General features: G+C 39.8%; 1 protein-coding gene across 2 annotated transcripts in view; it reads left to right on the top strand.

Annotated features, from left to right (window-relative positions):
* The window catches only part of pms2 (PMS1 homolog 2, mismatch repair system component), a 36,660-nt gene extending 18,178 nt beyond the window's left edge, over nt 1–18,482 (top strand). For both annotated transcript variants that reach the window (XM_060840200.1, XM_060840199.1), the window contains 8 exons: nt 3,230–3,329; nt 5,089–5,173; nt 5,405–5,557; nt 6,984–7,866; nt 10,101–10,268; nt 16,958–17,058; nt 17,192–17,361; nt 18,222–18,482. In XM_060840200.1, coding sequence (XP_060696183.1) covers nt 3,230–3,329; nt 5,089–5,173; nt 5,405–5,557; nt 6,984–7,866; nt 10,101–10,268; nt 16,958–17,058; nt 17,192–17,361; nt 18,222–18,365 — 1,804 coding nt within the window. In that variant the 3' untranslated portion in view covers nt 18,366–18,482. The remainder of the gene's footprint in view (nt 1–3,229; nt 3,330–5,088; nt 5,174–5,404; nt 5,558–6,983; nt 7,867–10,100; nt 10,269–16,957; nt 17,059–17,191; nt 17,362–18,221) is intronic.
* The last annotated feature ends 672 nt before the right edge of the window (nt 18,483–19,154 follow it).

Genomic DNA, 19,154 nt, shown 5'->3' with positions numbered 1-19,154 from the left:
AACTGCATGTCCTTGACGGAGTGGGAGGGGGAATTGAAGTGTTCAGCCATGGGGCGGTGGGGTTGGTGGGTGTGGGTGTCCCAGAGATGTTCTTTGAAAGGATCCGCAAGAAGGCATCCTGTCTCCCTGATGTAGAGGAGACCACACGGGGTGCAATGAATGCAGCAGATGACATTGGTAGAGGTACAGGTAAATGGATGTAGGTTTGCTCGCTGAGCTGGAAAGTTCATTTTCAGACATTTCGTCACCATACTAGGTAACAACTTCAATAAGCCTTTGAAAGCAGCACTGGTGATGTAGCCCGCCTTGTTTGAGTTTCCTGGGGTTGGTGGACTCATTTCTTGTGGTGACATCATTTCTTATGGTGATGTCATTTCCTGTTCGTTTTCTGAGGGTGTGGTAAATGGGATCCAAGCCAATGTATTTGTTGATAGAGGTCCAGTTGGAATGCCATGCTTCTAGGAATTCTCGTGCGTGTCTCTGTTTGGCATGTCCAAAATGGATGTGTTATCCCAGTCAAAGTGGTGTCCTTCCTCATCCATATGTAAGGGTACTAATGAGAGTGGGTCATGTCGTTTTGTGGCTAGTAGATGTTCATATATCCTGGTGACTAGTTTTATGCTTGTTTGTCCAATGTAGTGTTTGTTACAGTTCTTGCAAATGAGTTTTTGTAAATGACGTTAGTTTTGCTTGTTGTCTGTATAGGATTTTTCAAGTTAATTAGCTGCTGTTATAGTGTGTTGGTGGGCTACCATGATGCCAAGGGGTCTGAGTAGTCTGGCAGTCATTTCCGAGATGTCTTTGATGTAGGGGAGAGCGGCTAGGGTTTCTGGTCATGTTTTGCTTGTTTGGGTTTGTTCAGAAATCGGCGGACTGTGTTCATTGGGTACCCGTTCTTTTTTAATTTACTGCATAGGTGATTTTCCTCTGCTCTGCGTAGTTCCTTTGTGCAGCAGTGTGTGGTGGCTCATTGAAATACTGTTCTAATGCAGCTTTGTTTGTGGATGTTGGGGTGATTGCTTCTATAGTTCAATATTTAGTCCATGTGTGTTGTTTTTCTGTAGACGCTGGTTTGAAGTCCTCCATTGGCTGTTCGCTCTACTGTGACATCTAGGCATGGCAGTTTGTTGTTGTTTCCTCCTCTTTAGTGAATCTTATGCCAGTAAGGTTATTATTGGTGATCTTGAAGGTTTCCTCTAATTTATTTTGTTTAGTGATGGCAAAGGTGTCATCCATGTAGCGGACACAAAGTTTGAGTTGGATGGTTGGCAGACCTGTTTGTCCAAGTCTTTGCATTACTGCCTCTGCTAAGAACCCTGATATTGGAGATCCCATGGGTGTTGCTTTATCTGTAGGTTTTGTTGTTGAAGGTGAAGTGGGTGGTAAGGCATAGGTCCACTAGCTTGACGATACTGTCCTTGCTGATGAATTTGGTGGTGTTTGGTGTATGTGTCTTTGGTTCTTCTAATAATGTAGTCAGTGTTTCCTTGGCCAGGTTGATGTTGATGGATGTGATGAACAAGACTTGTGACCATTATTTCATCCTCTTCTATCTTGGTGTTTTTGATGGTCTTCAGGAATTCTAGGGTAGAGTGGATGGAGTGCCGTGAGTCTTCTACTCAGTATTTTCGTCTTTAGTGTAGCTACTTGGCCAATCTGAAAGTTGGTGTTCCAGGTAGCGAGACTGTGGGTCTGAGGGAGGGGTGGGGGGGGGGGCTCCTGATTTGTGAATTTTGGATACAGGAAATGATGTCACCACAGGAAATGATGTCACCAAGCCTAGGAAACTCAAACATACAAATAGAAAGCGAGCTACACCACCAGTGCTTCATTCAGAGGCTTACTGAAGAAGTTACTTAGTATGGTGATGAAATGTCCAAAATGAACCTTCCAGCTCAGCGAGCAACCCTACATCCAGAACCTCAACCTGAGTTACAAATCTTCTCAAAACTCAGTACAGGTAAATTTCTGATAGATGTGGAAGGATCCCTTGGGGCCTTGGACAGAGGTGAGGGGATTGGTGTGGACGCAGGTTTTGCACAGCACATCTCTGTTCCTATGCTCATCCCTCTTGCTACGAAGGCCAACATTTGCCACTTTCATCACCAGCTGCTCCTATATGCATACTTTCAGTGACTAATATTCAAAGGTGCTCAGATCTCAATGCACTTTCCTCTTCCCCATCTTTCCACGAATAATCCGCCTTCCTATTTTTGCTACTAAAATGGATAACCTCACATTTATCCACCTTATATTTAATAAACCATGCATTTACTCCTCACTCAACTTATCTAAATCGCACTAAAGCATCTGCATCCACCTCACAGTTCAATCTCTCACCCAGCTTTATATTTCTTCAAACTTGGAGATATTATATTTGACTCCCTCATTGAAATTGCTAATATAATTTGTGAGTAGCTGGGGCTCCAAAAAATTATACCTGTAGTACCTCACTTATTCACTGACTGCAATCAGAAAATGACCAGTTTATTTCTACTCTTTGTTTCCTATCTGCCAGCAAATGCTCTATGTTAGTTCACTGCCTCAATGTGCTTTAATTTTAGATGCTAATCTCTTATGTAAGATTTTTATTGAATGTTTTTAGAAATCCAAGTAGACCACATCACTGGTTCCCCCAATCATTCTCTACTTGTTACATTCTCAAAAAATGCCAGTATGTTTGTTATATTATTGGATGTTTTAATGTCTAACTATCTATTGATTTCTATGTTGAACATAATCAATAACTGAGCCAACATAGCGCCTGGGTTCCAGAATTCCAAAGATACACCACTTTGAGCAAATAAATCCCTTCTCCTTTCATTTCCACATAACTGATCGCTTATTCTGAGACTGTCTCTCCTGGTTCTGGACTCCTCCAACCAGAAGTAATATCCTCCCTGCATCTATTTAGTTGAGCCATGGAAGATTTTTGATTATTTCAATTAGACCATCTTTCATTCATCAAACGCTAAAGAATACAAATTCAATCCCCACAGTCTGTTCTCAAGAGGAATTCCACAATCCCAGGTATCAGACTGGTGAACATTCATTGCATCCCTGTGTGGCTAGAATATTCTTTTCTGGGTAAGGATAACAATACAAACAACAACTGCCAAGAGGGAGTACTATAAAGGGACACAGCTATTCTGCTGACCTGACAGCTTATACTAACGAATAATATTTTATGTACAATAACAGTAACTTTCCTTTCTGCGGTACACTGAAGAATCACAGGGTTCGTGTCTCGTAGTAATCATGGTGTTGGGAGGAGTTCAACTGATCGACAGTTTTTCTTTATCAATCAACGACCATGTGACCCATTGAAGGTAAAGAGCAATAGCAATGCAAACTGTGAAAAATTAAATTATAGCAACTACTGACAACTCTGTTGACATGCATACTATCCCAATTGATTTAGGTTTCATTGAATAGCTCTGGAACACATGCACTAAACAACTCCACCACCCTGTGGCAGAACACTTCAATCCCTCTCCCACTCCACTAAGAACAATCAAGTCCTGGCCTCCTCCGCCACCAAATTCTAGCCATCTGACGCCTGAAGGAAGAACGCCTTATCTTCCACTTTGGGACCCTCCAATCACATGGGATCAATGGTGATTTCACCAGTTTCCTCATCTCCCCTGCCCCCACCTTATCCTAGATCCAACCTCCTAACTCGGCACTGGCCTGTTGAACTGTCCTACCTGTCCACCTCCCTTCCCACCTATCCGCTCCACCCTCCTCCCCGAACTTTCACCATCACCCCCACACCTTCATCTATCCAGCGAGTTTTCAACTACCTTCCCCTCAGCCCCACACCCTTCCCATTTATCTCAGCGCCCTTGGGCAACCCCCTCCCTTTCCATTCCTGATGAAGAGCTCCTCAGATGCTTCCTGACCAGCTGTGCTTTCTCAACTCCACACTTTTTGATTCCAATGGCTTTAGGTGGCCTGACAACCTAGTTTTGTGATTGTGGAGTTATAGTTCACATATATTTTTCATAACATAGTGATCCATCAATGCATTCAGTCCCCGATTATAGTTTGTGCTTTTGATTTTTTATTAGATTCTGATCTCACTTGTGACAGTGGTTCTTTGTGGTTGGTCTGTGATCATGATGATGTTTTCTAGCGTTCAATTTGTGACTTTTCTGGGACCTTTGAAAGCCGATAAACCTTTGTGTAGGAAGTAAATAGACAAACTCATGGTTGTCATTCCACACATTATCATATTTCTCTTGGCAAAGTGCATACTGACTTGTTGTGTAACATCATCTAAAAATGATTACTGGTCTTGAAGGATCCGAAAATATGAAATAATTGACAAATTGGAAAGAATGGAGAAGTAAAATAAGATCTCACTAAAGGTAGATAAAGTGGTTAAGAAGCATTGGGTACTTAACCTTTATTGGCTGAGATATAGAGTTTCAGCAGACAGATTAGGCTGGAACTGTATAGAACATTGCTTTGCCACAGCTAGGGTATTGTGTATAATTCTGGAATCCACATTATAGGAGGAATGTGATTGCATGGGAGAGGGTGCCGAGGAGATTTACCAGAATGTTGCCTGGCTGGACAGTCTTAGTTATGAAGAGAAATTGGATAGACTGGGATATTTTCCTTCGAGCAGAATGAGAGGGACGTAATTAAGATATACAAAATTATGAGGGAAACAGACATGGTAGTCGGGAAGAGTCTTTTTCTCTTGGGTGAAGGGATCAGTGACCGGGGGCATAGATTTAAGCTAAGGGGCAGGAAGTTTAAATGGAATGTGAGGAAAAATATTTTCACTCAGAAGATGGTGGGAATCTATAACTTGTTATCTGTAAGGGTGTTGGGGCAGAAATCCATTTAAGAAGTATTTAGATGTGCACTTGCAATGCCTAGACATACTAGGCTGTGGGCAAAGTGCTGGAAAATAGGATTAAAATAGTTCATTGGTTGTTTTTGACCAGTACAGACTCAATGAGCCAAAGGGCCTTTTCCATGCTGTCGACCTCTATGATTCTATGACTTGGTAGATATATTTATTTAACATTGTGGTTTGTGTATTTGATGACTAAAATGATTTAACATTATCTTTAGGTTTCCAAACTTGTAAATGAAGTCTATCACATGTACAACAAGCATCAGTATCCATTTGTTGCCCTTAATATCTGTGTTAATTCTGGTAAGTTAGAGTCAAGATGTATGTTTCAGCTATTGTATTTGTGAATAACTAAGCCAGAAAACATTATGAGCTAATGCACTAAATAGTTTATTTAAAATGAAAAAAAGAGGAAATTATGCATTGATTATCGTAATGGACTTCTATTCTGATGATTTATGCAGCCAAGATATGATGTACCTTCCTAATAATTGCAGCTATCTTCATTTACTAGATGTGCTTTGCCATTTTTAGAGTCTGTTGACCTCAATGTTACACCAGACAAAAGACAAATTCTTCTTCAAGAAGAAAAACTGCTTCTTGCAATCCTGAAGACCTCCCTTATTCAGATGTATGATTCTAATGTTAACAAGCTCGATGTTAATGAGACGTTTCCACAGAAGCCAGGTAAAGAACATCACAATGTCCATCCTTCTCAATAGAAAAGCATTGATGTGTGTGAAACCTGAACCTAAGATATTCTATAATTGCTGTCTTTTAGTTCCAGTGTGTAGAACATGATGGATCAAAAAACTTATAGTAGGAATAAATCTTCTATTAAAGTCTCTTTAAATGAAATACCTATAGTATAGATATTTAATGATGTTTGATTGTGTATACTGTAGATTAATATAGGTAAAAGTTGCATTACATTGTAAATTAAGATGTGGCTAAATGTGAACTATACTTCAAGCAGATCATTCTGATATAAATTATAAAAAACCCCTATGAAAACTTGTTTATCGGAGTAGCAAAAGGTCACTTGAAATGTTTATATTGAAATCCTCTGTTGCAGTTCTCTTTGTACATTTGTGGTGTTATTGCATGCCTCTAATTGCCTACAAGAAGATTTTGGTGAACCACCTTCTTGAACTATGGTAATTCCTGTGGTGATAATACTGCTCACAGTGCTTTTAGAGGGAGACTCCCAGAATTTGGGCCTAGCGACAATGAAGAGAATGCCTGCATTATTTCCTTTTGATTAACAGTTCAAAGTTGTGTGACTCATGAGTGGGGTAGGAAGTTGATAAGTATTTATTCAATAAAATCAAAAGCCATCATTTTTAGGCTTATGAGATCTAAAATGAATGGTTTGAAGTTTTTTTTTGGTTGTGTAATGAGTACTTTGAGAATTAGAAATGGAATGATGCAATATTTGAAAGTATACATTACACTTGGTGAAGGCGCTGTCATTTTGAGTGTTTCAAATTGCACCTAATTGGAGTTGAATTATTTCAAAGACAATGCTACTCTCACATCTCTGGCATACACAAATTATGGCTATATTCACAAATATAAAAGCAAAACATTAATTCAGACTTGTAAATAATTCTGCAGCACTTCAATTGCTAAACAAGATTTAGTCTGGCTTCTCATCAAACAAAAATTTTAACGTAAAATTTCTTTCAGTTGTAGCATTGTGCCTTTGGCACTAAATTCAGAACCTAAAAGTCATGAGTTCATATCCCATGATGGCAAGTTGTGAAATAGAATTCTGCCAATCTGAATATTCATGAGCAGACACCAGAAAAATCATCACAAAAAGTTGCTAGAACATTAATGAACTACACTTTGAAAACAAAATCAATGTCCTTCAGGGAAGTAAAGCTGCAGTAACCCATCCCACTTACTTTGGTTCAAGAATGACTGCAGTTTCTGCTTGTCCTGGCTTTTAATGTCCTGGCTAATGAAGAAGGGGCAACAAATACAACCAGATTAGTAACACTAATAAAGCAGGAAAGCATTTTTAAAACTTCTATAACAGTGCATATTGTGCAATATTGTAATAGATCATTTTTTATTTTTAAATATTAAGTTGTGTTCCCTGTTTTAGGATTCTCTGAAAATGTTCCTATGGCTGTCAGTCCGAAGTCATCTGTTCCACTTAAGCAGCAATCACCCGTGCAATCGTATTCAGATAAGGAGAAGTATGTAGGCGTTGCCAGGTTGCGTGAAGCATACTCCCTACACAGGTCATCATTATGTGGGCCCAAGTCTAATAAACAACAGGACTTTCCAGTGCAAAGAAAACTGCACAATTTTTTTACCAGTTGTAAACTGAGTAGCCCTCAGCCTGATTGTAGGACTGACCACATGCCAGTATCTGGAAATCCCAAACAAATGGAGCAGAACTCCATGAACTCTGAAAGTGGTACAGATTCTGCAAAAGGTTGCACTATACAATCATCAGAATGTGATTACAACACACTAGAGATTAACGCCATGTCGAAATCCACTGGTGGCTCTGATAATGCTGTTAGCTTGTCGAACATGCTCCATAAGTTTTCCGAAGCTGGGAAAGGAGGGGAAGAACTGAAAACTGAAATGATTGGCTGTGAAGTTTTGGTGCCTAACATTAGTGAGCGAACAGAGAAGTCAGCTTCAGCGGAAAATTGCAGCCAACTATTGGCAGATTCTTGCTCACATGGTTATGTCATCCAGGGTGAAAAACGCAGGAAGGTTGGTGGCTTGTGGTTGGATGATAGCTTGCCTTCAGGACCTGGATTATTTCAGACTTCAGAGATTGATATACCAGTAGAAATGAATAAAAAGATTGCGATACTCCCTTTCTCTATGGCCCTTCTTGCTTTAAGAATGAAGTTAGTCCATGAACAGCAAGCACTTCAAAAAGAGGCCCAGAGGCGCAGGCGATTTCGAGCCCAAATTAGACCTGGAGACAATCAAGCAGCAGAGGCTGAACTCAGAAAAGAGATAAGGTAATTAAATTGTCATTTTTAAAAATCTATTCACCGAATCTGTTGCTTAATGTCAAGGCCAGTATTTATTACCCATTCCTATTTGCCTTTACAAAGATGGTGGTGAACTGCTGCCTTGATTACAAAACTCAATGGCTTAATAGGCTATTTCATGTTAAGAGTCAACAATATTGCTAAAGATCTGGAATCACACGTAGACCTGACTAGGTAAGGACAGCCGATTTTCTTCCCTAAAGCACAATAGTAAACAATTCAAGACCACATTATTTAAATGAGTTAGGAGCATGGTAGACCATTCTTGCTTTCAAGCCTGATGCTCTGTTCAGTGGGATCATTATGATTACTAGCTTTTTATTGCACTTGAACATTACTAGATTAATTGTAAATATCAAATAATATGTATATAAACTTTATCCCAGCAAAGTCCACAAGAGCTTATATGTATGGAGACCATACAAAAAGCAAGGTTAAGAGAGTTCAAATGGCCTTCCCTCATTCTAAGTGTTATGACTGCAATTATCTATTTTATAACACACAATTTCTAATTATGTTGCTGTGCACAATTAATGGTCAGTGTAAATTTTTAGTTTAGTAAACCTGTCAACACATTGACATCTTTCCAGATGATGTCTCGTCAATACCCTTATAGCTTGAAATATAAACTCCGTTCCCCTCAAATTAAAAGGTAGCTTAATATTAATCTTGTGGCTTAATGCGTGAGAACACTCAGATCTCTCTATATCTCAGAGCTCTGTAATCTCACAAGATTTAGAAAATGGTTCTTTCTTCTTCCTGTCAAAATGGGCAATTTCACATTTTTCCATGTAATTCTCCCATTTTCCCACTTAATTAACTAATGATTTTTGTATCCTCCTTGTGTCCTGTTCACAAATTACTTATCTAGCTACCTTTGTGTTGCCAGAAAATCTAGCAGGTCATTGTGAACAGTTGAACCCATAACTGATCTCCATGGCATACCACTTGTTACATCTTGCCAACCTAAAAAAGACCCATTCACACCTATGGTCTGCATCCTGTTAGTCAGCTAATCCTCTCGCCATGCCACTATGCTACTCCCTATACCGTAAGCTTTAATTTTCTACAATGATCTTGATGTGGCACCTTACTTTTAAACAAGCTATGATGAAGAAAGTGCTTTTGTCCATTAATCATTGGTACATGATAAACTCCACCATCTCATCAATTTTATAGACCACATGAAAAGCAAACAGGATTTCAGTTTAACATCATATCTGATGTGCAGCTCTGCAAATAGAGCAGTGCATTGTTGGTGAATAAAGGAGTGTCAGCACTCCTTTTATGGGCGGCACGGTGGCACAGTGGTTAGCACTGCTGCCTCACAGCACCTGAGACCCGGGTTCAGTTCCCGACTCAGGTGACTGACTGTGTGGAGTTTGCACGTTCTCCCCGTGTCTGCGTGGGTTTCCTCCGGGTGCTCCGGTTTCCTCCCACAGTCCAAAGATGTGCGGGTCAGGTGAATTGGCCATGCTAAATTGCCCGTAGTGTTAGGTAAGGGGTAAATGTAGGGGTATGGGTGGGTTTCGCTTCGGCGGGTCGGTGTGGACTTGTTGGGCCGAAGGGCCTGTTTCCACACTGTAAGTCTAATCTAATCTAATCTAATCAGCTACCAATACTCTATGCCAGACTAATTTAAACTAACGGTATATTGTGCTCAGTGGTTAGCACTGCTGCCTCACAGTTTCAATTCTAGGTTGAATTCTAGGCTGTCCCAGGTTCAATTCTAGCCTCGGGTGACTGTCTGTGTGGAGTTTGCACATTCTCCCCGTGTCTGCGTGGGTTTCCTCCGGGTGCTCCGGTTTCCTCCCACAGTCCAAAGCTGTGCAGATTAGGTGAATTGGCTGTACTAAATTGCCCATCGTGTTGGTGCATTAGGCAGAGGGAATTGGGTCTGGATAGGGTTGGTGTGGACTGGTTGGGCCGAAGGGCCTGTTTCCACACTGTAGGGAATCTAATCTAATCTAGTCTAATCTCTTCAATATAAAGTTTAAGTAAAATCTGATGCATTAGCAATTGTTTTCTTAGAAACGGTGTAGATATTTGTGACCTATCGCCAACCATCTGTTATTGGGTATTGGAGCTCTGCTTTATCTTGCATGAAGTTTATTTAGTGATAGATGTAATGGCACATTTTCTTCTCTGAAGTATTTTGCATTAGCCTTGTATTTATTGATCTTGTTTTGTACTGTTTGCAGCAAAGATATGTTTGCCAGCATGGAAATTATTGGTCAGTTCAATTTGGGATTTATCATCACTAAAGTGGATTCAGACCTGTTCATTGTGGACCAGCATGCCACTGATGAGAAGTACAACTTTGAAATGCTGCAGCAGCACACAGTTCTTCAAAGTCAGAAGCTTATAGTGTAAGATTTACAATTTGTTGTTTGTTATCTTTGTTATCTGAATGAAATTACTTATTATTTCCTAAAATGCACTTTTCACTAAGTCACGGAGGGGAAGGAATGTTGGAATTTTCTCCTGAGAAAGCTGACAAGCTTGTGATCAGTACCTTTTTGTTAGGATACAGGGCTAATGTTGAAGTACAGATCAACCATTACCTCACTGAATAGTGGAACATATTTCAGAAGCTGAATCACAAAGACTTGGCTACAGGATGGCATAAATTGGGACGAGGAGTGTAACAATCGCTGGAAAGTTTCAAAAAAGAAATTAAATGGACAGACTACCTGGCACCAATCTAGCAGCAGAAACAACAATGGCGAACGCAACCCTGTTGACCTGAAAAGTCATGTAACATCAAGGAGCTAGTGCCAAAATTCCGAGAGCTGTGTCACAGAATAGTCATGCAACAGCCTTATATAGTCATACTCACTGAACATCCCATAATGGTAATGTGCCAGACATGACCATCATCCATCCCTGGGTATGTCTGTCCCACCAGATAGCCACACTCAGCAGAAGTGGCAGCGCAGTGGTGTATAGTCAGTAAGGACTTGCCCTGGGAGTCCTCAATGTTGACTCCAACCACCAAGATGGAGATGAAACCCCCTCCTTCACTTTGAAATGATATTGTGTTGTGTGGCAGTATCACTGTGGTAAATAGGATAGACTTCGAATAGGTTGAATAACTCAAGACTAGACATACATAAGGTGTTGTGCATTATGAGCCACAGCAGAATCATAATACAGCACAACATTATGGTCCAGCATATCCTCCACTGTACCGTTAAGCCAAGCGATCAAACCTGGTTTAGTGGAAAATGCAAGTGGACGTTCCAGGAACAGTGCAGGCATAATTGAAAATGAAATGTCAGTCTGGTGAAGGTATCAAACAGGATTACTTGCATGCCAAACAGCTTACACAGCAATTGATTGACAGACCTAAGTGATTCCACTACCAGTGGATCAGCTATAAGCTCTGTATGGTGGTCAACAATGAAACAACTCAATGATGGAGGAGGGTCCACAAACAATCTCCATTTTCAGTGAGTGGGAGGCCAACATATCAGTTAGAATGATAAGGCTGAAGCATTTGCAACAATCCATCTCTGCCTTCTCTAGAGATCCCAGCATCACAGTCTTCAGCCAATTTGATTCCTCCTGAAGATATCAAGAAATAGCTGTAAGCACTAGATACTGTAACGGCTATATATCCTGACAATATTTCCGATAACTGAAGATGTGCCCCAGAACTTCAGCACTCGTAGCCAAGATGTTCCAGTACAGCTACAACACTGACATCTACCCAACAATGTGGAAATTTGCCTAGGGTAAATCCAATCTGGCTAATTATCGGTCCATCACTTTACTCTTGATTGTTGGTAAAGTAATAGACAATTTAATCATCAGTGCTATCAAGCAACACTTGCTTAGCAATAACTTGCTGGCTATCACCCAGTTTGGGTTCCACCAGGCCCGCTCATCTCCCGACCTCATTACAGCCTTGGTTCAATTATGGAAAAAAGAGCTGAATTCAAGAGGTGGAGAAAGTGACTGCCCTTAACAGCAAGGCCATATTTGACCAAGTGTGCATCAAGATGCTCTAGCAAGATGGGAATCGAGGAAAACACTTGGTTGGTTGGAGTCATACCTGGCACAGACAAAGATAATTGTAGTTTTTAGATGTTAGGCATCTCTGTTCTCAGGATATCTCTTCAGGAGTTTCTCAGTGTAGTGTCTTCAGCCAAACAATTTCATCAATAATCTTGCTTCCATGGTAAGATCAGAAGTGGGGATGTTTTCAATGATTGCATAGTGTCCAATACCATTTGTGACTTCTCAGATACTGAAGTACTCTATGCCCAAATGCAGCAAGACCTGAGCAACATCGAGGTTTGGGCTGAAAAGTGGCAAGTAATATTCATGCGACACAAATGCCAAGCTATGATTACCTCTGACGCGAATCTAATGATTGTCTCTTAACATTCAGTGTCGTTACCATACTGAATCGCTGACTATCAACATCCTAAGGGTTACCATTGACCAGAAACTGAATTGGACTAGCCACTATAAATATTGTAGCTACAAGATCAAGTAGAAAGTAAGAGATACTGCAGCAAATAACTCACCGACTCCTTAAAGCCTATCCACTATCTACAAGGCATAAGTCAGGCATGTCATAGAATATATCTCACTTGCCTCAAACAAAACTCAAGATGTCTGTCACTTTTCAGGACAAAGCAGCCACTTTCCCTTTCCATCCATTCCTTTCACCATCAACATTCAGTAGCAGTAGTGTGTATCTTCCAGAGGATTCACTGCAGAGATTCACTGAAGTTCTTTAGACAGTACCTTCCAAACCTATGACCACTTCCATCTTGAAGGACAAGGAAAGCAAGTACATAGGAACACCACCAGCTGCAAGTTCCCCTCCAAGCCACTCACCATTTGAACTTGGAAATATATTTGTGTTGCTGAATCAAAATCCTGGAACACTCTGCTTAATTGCATTGTGGATGTATCTACAGCAACAGTTCAGGAAAGCAGCTCACCACAACTTTTTCCAAGGGCAACTTGGAATGGGCAAAAAATGCTACCCAACCAGCGAAGCCCACATCCCATGAATTAATAATTGTCTTTTAAATGTTGCTACTACACAGTGGCAGCATGAGTGATGTTTGTCAACTGCAGAATGCTGGCATTATGTCAAATGATTAATGAGGTGTATGAATTTCAGTGCTAGTGTGTTATTTGGTACATCCCAAAGACTGATGGGTTGTATCAAACAGCATGTTTGTTTGGCTGTTTGTAACAAGCAAGGCACTGATCATTCTCAGCCAGCCTGGGCTTGCAATACTCCCAGTATGTTTCTAACATTAGATGCAATTCAGCAACTGGATAACATTTGCTGGATAATCCTAAAAGGGTAAGGAATTACACTGACAACCAATTTTGAATTATCAGTCTCGACTGCTGTGTGGCATACTTACATGTGCCGGAGGCTTTATATTCACAGGACCCTGTTCTTTACAAATGGAAAGAACATGCATGTACAGTACACTGTTTTAATTTGTCATTTCTTAATTGACTAAACAGTCAACTTGCTTGGTTTAAAATTTTATCAAAGCCTGGCTGTTAACTGTTAATCAGCATTAATAGGTGTGTTTTCCATGTTAATGTTTCTGCCATTCTGGGTTTATTTGCCAACCCATCAACATTCTTCTCTCTCGTACAATGTAAAGGTTGGTTTTCCTCTTAAATTGGTATCCGTGCAAATTGTCCTGATGAGTCCATCATGGAAAGCCTAAACAAAGTATCCTTTTTCATAAATATTTTAACCAATCTATTGAAATTCTTCAAGAAAATAAGACACTCATAGGGTAAAGGCAAATGGATGGATGGATTGAACTTGGATTTCCAGAAGGCATTAATTGTACCACATCAAAGGTATTGCAGAAACTAAGAGCTCATGGGGGCATAGATAGAGGATTGGCTAGTTAATAGAAAATAGAGTGTAGAGGTGGGAAACATTGCTCAGGCATCAATCATTTATAATTGTTTTAAATTAGTTGGATGAAAGGACTAAATACATTTGTTCCATACAAAGGACTAAATACATATGGCCTTGGTTCAAACATGGAAAAAAAGAGCTGAAATCAAGAGGTGGAGAAAGTGACTGCCCTTAACAGGAAGGCCATATTTGACCAAGTGTGCAGACTTAGGCCATTTTGCCCATCAAATCTGCTCTGCCATTTGATCATGGCTGACATGCTTCTCACCCCCATTTTCCTGCCTTCTCCCCATAACCCTTCAATCCACCTCCTTAAATTTACTCACTGTCCCAGCATCTACCACACCTTGGGTTCGCGAATTCCACAGATTCACAATCCTTCGGAAGAAGTTGTTTATCTTCAACTCTTTTAAATTTGCTACCCCTTATCCGAAGAGTGTGACCTCTTGCGCGAGAATGTCTCGCAAGAGATAGCATCTGCTTCATATCTATTTTTACTATACCTTTTATCATCTTGAATACGTCAATTTGATCTCCCTCATTCTTCTAAATTCCAGGAGTATTGGCCTAAACTATTCAATCTTTTTTCATACGACAAACCCCCTCATGTCTGGGATCAATATAGTGAACCTCCTCTGAACTGCCTCCAATGCAACTGCATCTTTCCTCAAACAAGGGGACCAAAACTGTGCACAATACTCCAGGTATGGTCTCACCAATGCCTAGTATAGTTGCAACAATACTTCCTTAACTATTCCTTTAGCGATAAAAGCCAACATTCCATTTGCTTTCTCTATTCTCTGCTGTACTTGCATGCTAGTTTTCTGTGGCTTGTGAACCCAGATCCCCCTACACTGGAGCACCCTGAAGTTTTTCCCGTTAAGATAATAGGTCGCCTTCCCATTTTTCCAACCAAAATGTGTGACCTCACACTTATCAATGGTAAACTCCATCTATATATTTAACCCAGTCTCCCAACCCATCTATATCCATTTGTAAGGTTCTTATTCCTCATTGCAATTTACCGTCCCGCCTATTTTTGGGTTATCTGCAAATTTGGCTATTGAGCCTTCTATCACTGTATCTCAAGTTGTTAATATAGAATGCAAATAATTGGGGGTCCAAAGACCAAACCTTGTGGCACCCCACTAGTTACTTCTCACATCCAGAAAAAAAATTATCCTGACTTTCTGTTGTCTGTCCATCAGCCAGTAATTTAACCAAGCTAATAAATTACCCCAATCCCATATGATCTAACCTTGTCAATTAACCTTACAAAATAAGCTGTCACATAAAGATGGGTAGCAAAGTAAGTTATGAGGAGACAAAAAGAGACTACAGAGGGATAGCGATAGGTTAACTGATGGGGGAAAGATCTAGCGAGTGGAGTATAATGTAGGAATATGTGAAATTGTCTGTTTTGGCTGAAAAAAAATTAAAAAGTAACATAATTCAGATATGGTGAGCAATTGCAGAATCTTCAGATGCAGAGGGATCTTGATGTCCTTATGAATGAATTGCAGAAGGTAAGTATGCAGGTACAGCAAATAATTAATAAAGCTAATAGAATGTTATTGATTATTGCAAGGGGAATTAAATACAGTAGCTGTGAAGCTTCAGTTTAAAGAGCACTGATAAGACAACATCTGGAGTACTGTGTCTACCAATACTCACTTGTTTAAGGAAAAATGAAAATACATTGGAAGCAGTTCAGAGAAGGTTTACAAGACTTATACATGAAATGGGTGGGTTGTATTCTGAGGAAAGTTTGAAGGTTAGAGTTTACAAGAGTAAGGGGTGACTTAATTGAAGGGTGCACTATTCTGAGGAGTCTTCACAGGGTGGATATTGGAAAGGATGTTTCCTCCTGTGGAGAATCTAAAACTGGAGTCACTATTTAAAGTACGTAGTTATCCATTTGAGACTAACTTCAGAGGTTGATGAGCCTTTGGAGCTCTTCCTTAAAGGAGGATGGTGGAAGCAGAATCTTTGTTTTTAAGACGGAGGTAGACAGATTTTTAATAAGGAAGGAGGTGAAGGCTTACAAGGGAGAAAGTGTAAATGTGGAGTAAACCAGTCAGGCATTATTAAATGCCATAGCAGGCTTAAGGGGCCAAGATATAAGTTGCACCAAGACTCCTTTAGACAGCACCTTCCAAATCCATGACCACTAATACCTAAAAGGACAAACAGCAACAGATTCATGGGAACTCCATTGCCTGTTTGAAGTTATTCATCAATCAATACTTGGCAGTATATCGCTTTTCCTTCACTGTCATTGGGTCAAAATCCTGGAACTCCTTCACTAATGATATTGTATATTTATGTGTAGCAAATGAACTACAGTGGTTCAAGAAGTCAGCTCAACATCGCCAGCTCAAGGACAACTAGGGGTGTGTCATAAATGCTGGTCCAGCCAATAATGCCCACATCCTATGAATGACTAAAACCAAAGTGGCTGACTGCTAATTCTGATGTTCACGTGAATGGTCTCTTCCTGTTTCTAATTTCTTGAAGACTGACTGATTCTCAGTAAGGGACCAGCTCATTTTACTTATACACACCATGTCTCCCTAGTAGTCGAATGTAGAGTGTATCAGATTTTTGATTGTGGATTTAGATTAGATTACTTACAGTGTGGAAACAGGCCCTTCAGCCCAACAAGTCTACACCAACCCGCCAAAGCACACCCACTCAGACCCATTCCCCTATGTTTAACCCTGCACCTAACATAGCCTGAGTTGCACATTTTTGGATTGTGGGAGAAAACCGGAGCACCAGGAGAATGTGCAAACTCCACACAATCAGCCGCCTGAGGCGGGAATTGAACCCGGGTCTCTGGCACTGTAAGGCAGCAGTGCTAACCACTGTGCCACCGTGCTGCCCATTTAGTGGGCTTCAGTTGTATTATTCTACTTTACGACCTAAAAGTGAACAGAATAATTGAATACATTATATTTAAGTTTAGTCTGTGGAGTTAATTGCCCATAAATGTCTTTTGTTGTCCACAGTCTATAAGCATTTCTGTCATCCTGTGGTACAGATGAATTCTGAAAGTAGAATTTAAGTTGGACTTGATCCTTTTTTTAAAGAATATATTCTTCTCTATTCATATAGTTAAATATTGTTTTTAACTTCTAGACCCCAGAATCTTCATTTAACTGCAGTGAATGAAACTGTACTGATGGAAAACCTGGACATATTCAGAAAGAATGGGTTTGATTTTATGATAAACGAGGAAGGTTGGTTTATCTCCTTGTAGTTAAAACACCGGACATAAATATTCTTGAAGAAAATTAAGTTGAGGTCAGTAACTGTTCAATACCTGTTTACAGAATGTGTTTTTTGTTTTGTCCTTGTTGTTTTTCAATAAAGCTGCTCCCACTGATAGAGTAAAGCTGGTTTCCTTGCCAATGAGCAAGAACTGGACATTTGGTCCTCAGGATATCGATGAGCTGATTTTCATGCTGAGTGATATGCCTGGGGTGATGTGTCGACCATCCAGAGTCAGGCAGATGTTTGCTTCCAGGGCTTGTAGAAAGTCGGTAAGTGTTCCTCAAAGCATTCCTAACAAAGTGCATTTAATGATCATCACTAATTTATTGTATTATGGACAATGAAATTGTCTTATAAATCTTAAAAGAAATTGAGCACCTAAGAAAAAGGCATCATTATATTTGTGCCCATATTAAATAACATTTGTCCTCTTGGCTTAATAGAAGCTTTTGCCTTGCAATTATTTTCCCCTGCAGAGTAATACTGTTGATTTCATGGAAAAATGGCCCTTAGGATTCTGAAATAAACTCCTTCCAGTATAACCTTGAGTTACATCTGACCAACGCTTGAAGTTCAAATCTTTTTATGAAGAGTTTTGAATCATTAGAAGAGCTACTTATCCCAATAAATTCTTTCCCAATGCTCAGAAATTCAGTTCTGTACATGTTGGGCTGTGCTTTCCTGATTGAATGGCCTTTATAGCTACATGTAGCTATTGATGTCTCCCTTAAATTTTTACCCAACTCTCACAGTTAATTAGACCGCATCGGCCATATGCCATTATATTCAGCCATGCAAAATGGCTCAGCTTTGATCAGCTCTAGTTCAGTTGATGAGCTACAACGGAGTTAAATTCTTTTTAACTAGGCAAGGAATGAATTATCTAAGCTTTTTATGATTGTTATTTAATGATTTCTTTTGGAAAGCATAATAGGTAAAGAGGTCAGGAGCAGAATGAACTGTAATGTCCCCAGTAGCATAATAGTCTTATCAGCACTCATTTTTTTGGCTTTCTATAAAGGAATAAGCAGAAGAATGAGATATTGAAGGGACAACTGGCATAAACTGAAGCAGGTTGAAGGCAGTACTGTTGTGCCTTATATTGTGCAACTTTTTTTTCCACCTCCAGGTAATGATTGGAACTGCGCTTCATATCAGTGAGATGAAGAAATTGGTTACACACATGGGTGAAATAGAGCATCCCTGGAACTGCCCACATGGGCGGCCAACCATGAGACATCTAGCAAATTTAGATATGATATCGGTGGAATGAATGGCTATATTCATCCCATGTATATTAAACTATAGTCATAGAACATATATTTCTTGAAAAGCTTTCATTTTAAAATGTAATAATCAAAGTTGTTGTAAATGCCATCTTTCTTGAATTCTAACTGCAATTTTAATCAATATTTTAGTTGTGGAATTTACTTCAGTGAATTTAAATTGATTTCCATTTATTATTTAAAAAAATCACTATATATCGCTATTAACAAAGTAATTTGTTTATTGTATTTGTGTCTGGGAATGTGACTTTTGTATGCCAAAGAATTCTTCATTTCTCAATGCCTCACAAATCTGCATTTCTGGAGCAAGATAATCTCATGAAGCCATTGCTTTCTTTGAACTAATTGTTTAAACGTATTTCAATCTGCAGAATATTAGAAACAACATATTTGAACTGGTTAGTCCACCTGTTTTTCTCTCTCCGAGTGTAATACCTTGCAGTTAGGCTGTAATCATGAATTATCACCTGGACTCAGTTTGTGGCTGTCTTGACTGAATCATAAGGTTGTGGGTTCAAATTCCACAGCAAAGCATTGAGCAAAACATTCTAGGCAAACGCTGCATTGCATTACCGGAGGAATGCTGCGCTGCTGGAGGTGCTGTCTTTCAAAGTGGACATTAAAGGAAGGCCCCATTGTCTTTTTCAGTTGGATGTAAAGGATCACCTTAACTCATTTTTGAAGAGTGGTGGGATAAAAGTGAGGAGGATAGCCTTGGGTTACAGAAAGATATAGACAAGATAGTCAGATGGGCTGATCAGTAGTAAATGGAATTC

This window comes from Hemiscyllium ocellatum, chromosome 20 (genome assembly GCF_020745735.1).
Source record: "Hemiscyllium ocellatum isolate sHemOce1 chromosome 20, sHemOce1.pat.X.cur, whole genome shotgun sequence".
In the NCBI taxonomy this organism is placed as follows: Eukaryota; Metazoa; Chordata; class Chondrichthyes; order Orectolobiformes; family Hemiscylliidae; genus Hemiscyllium; species Hemiscyllium ocellatum.
Note: the sequence above shows the minus strand (reverse complement) of the source record. Positions and strands in the feature narration are given on the sequence as shown.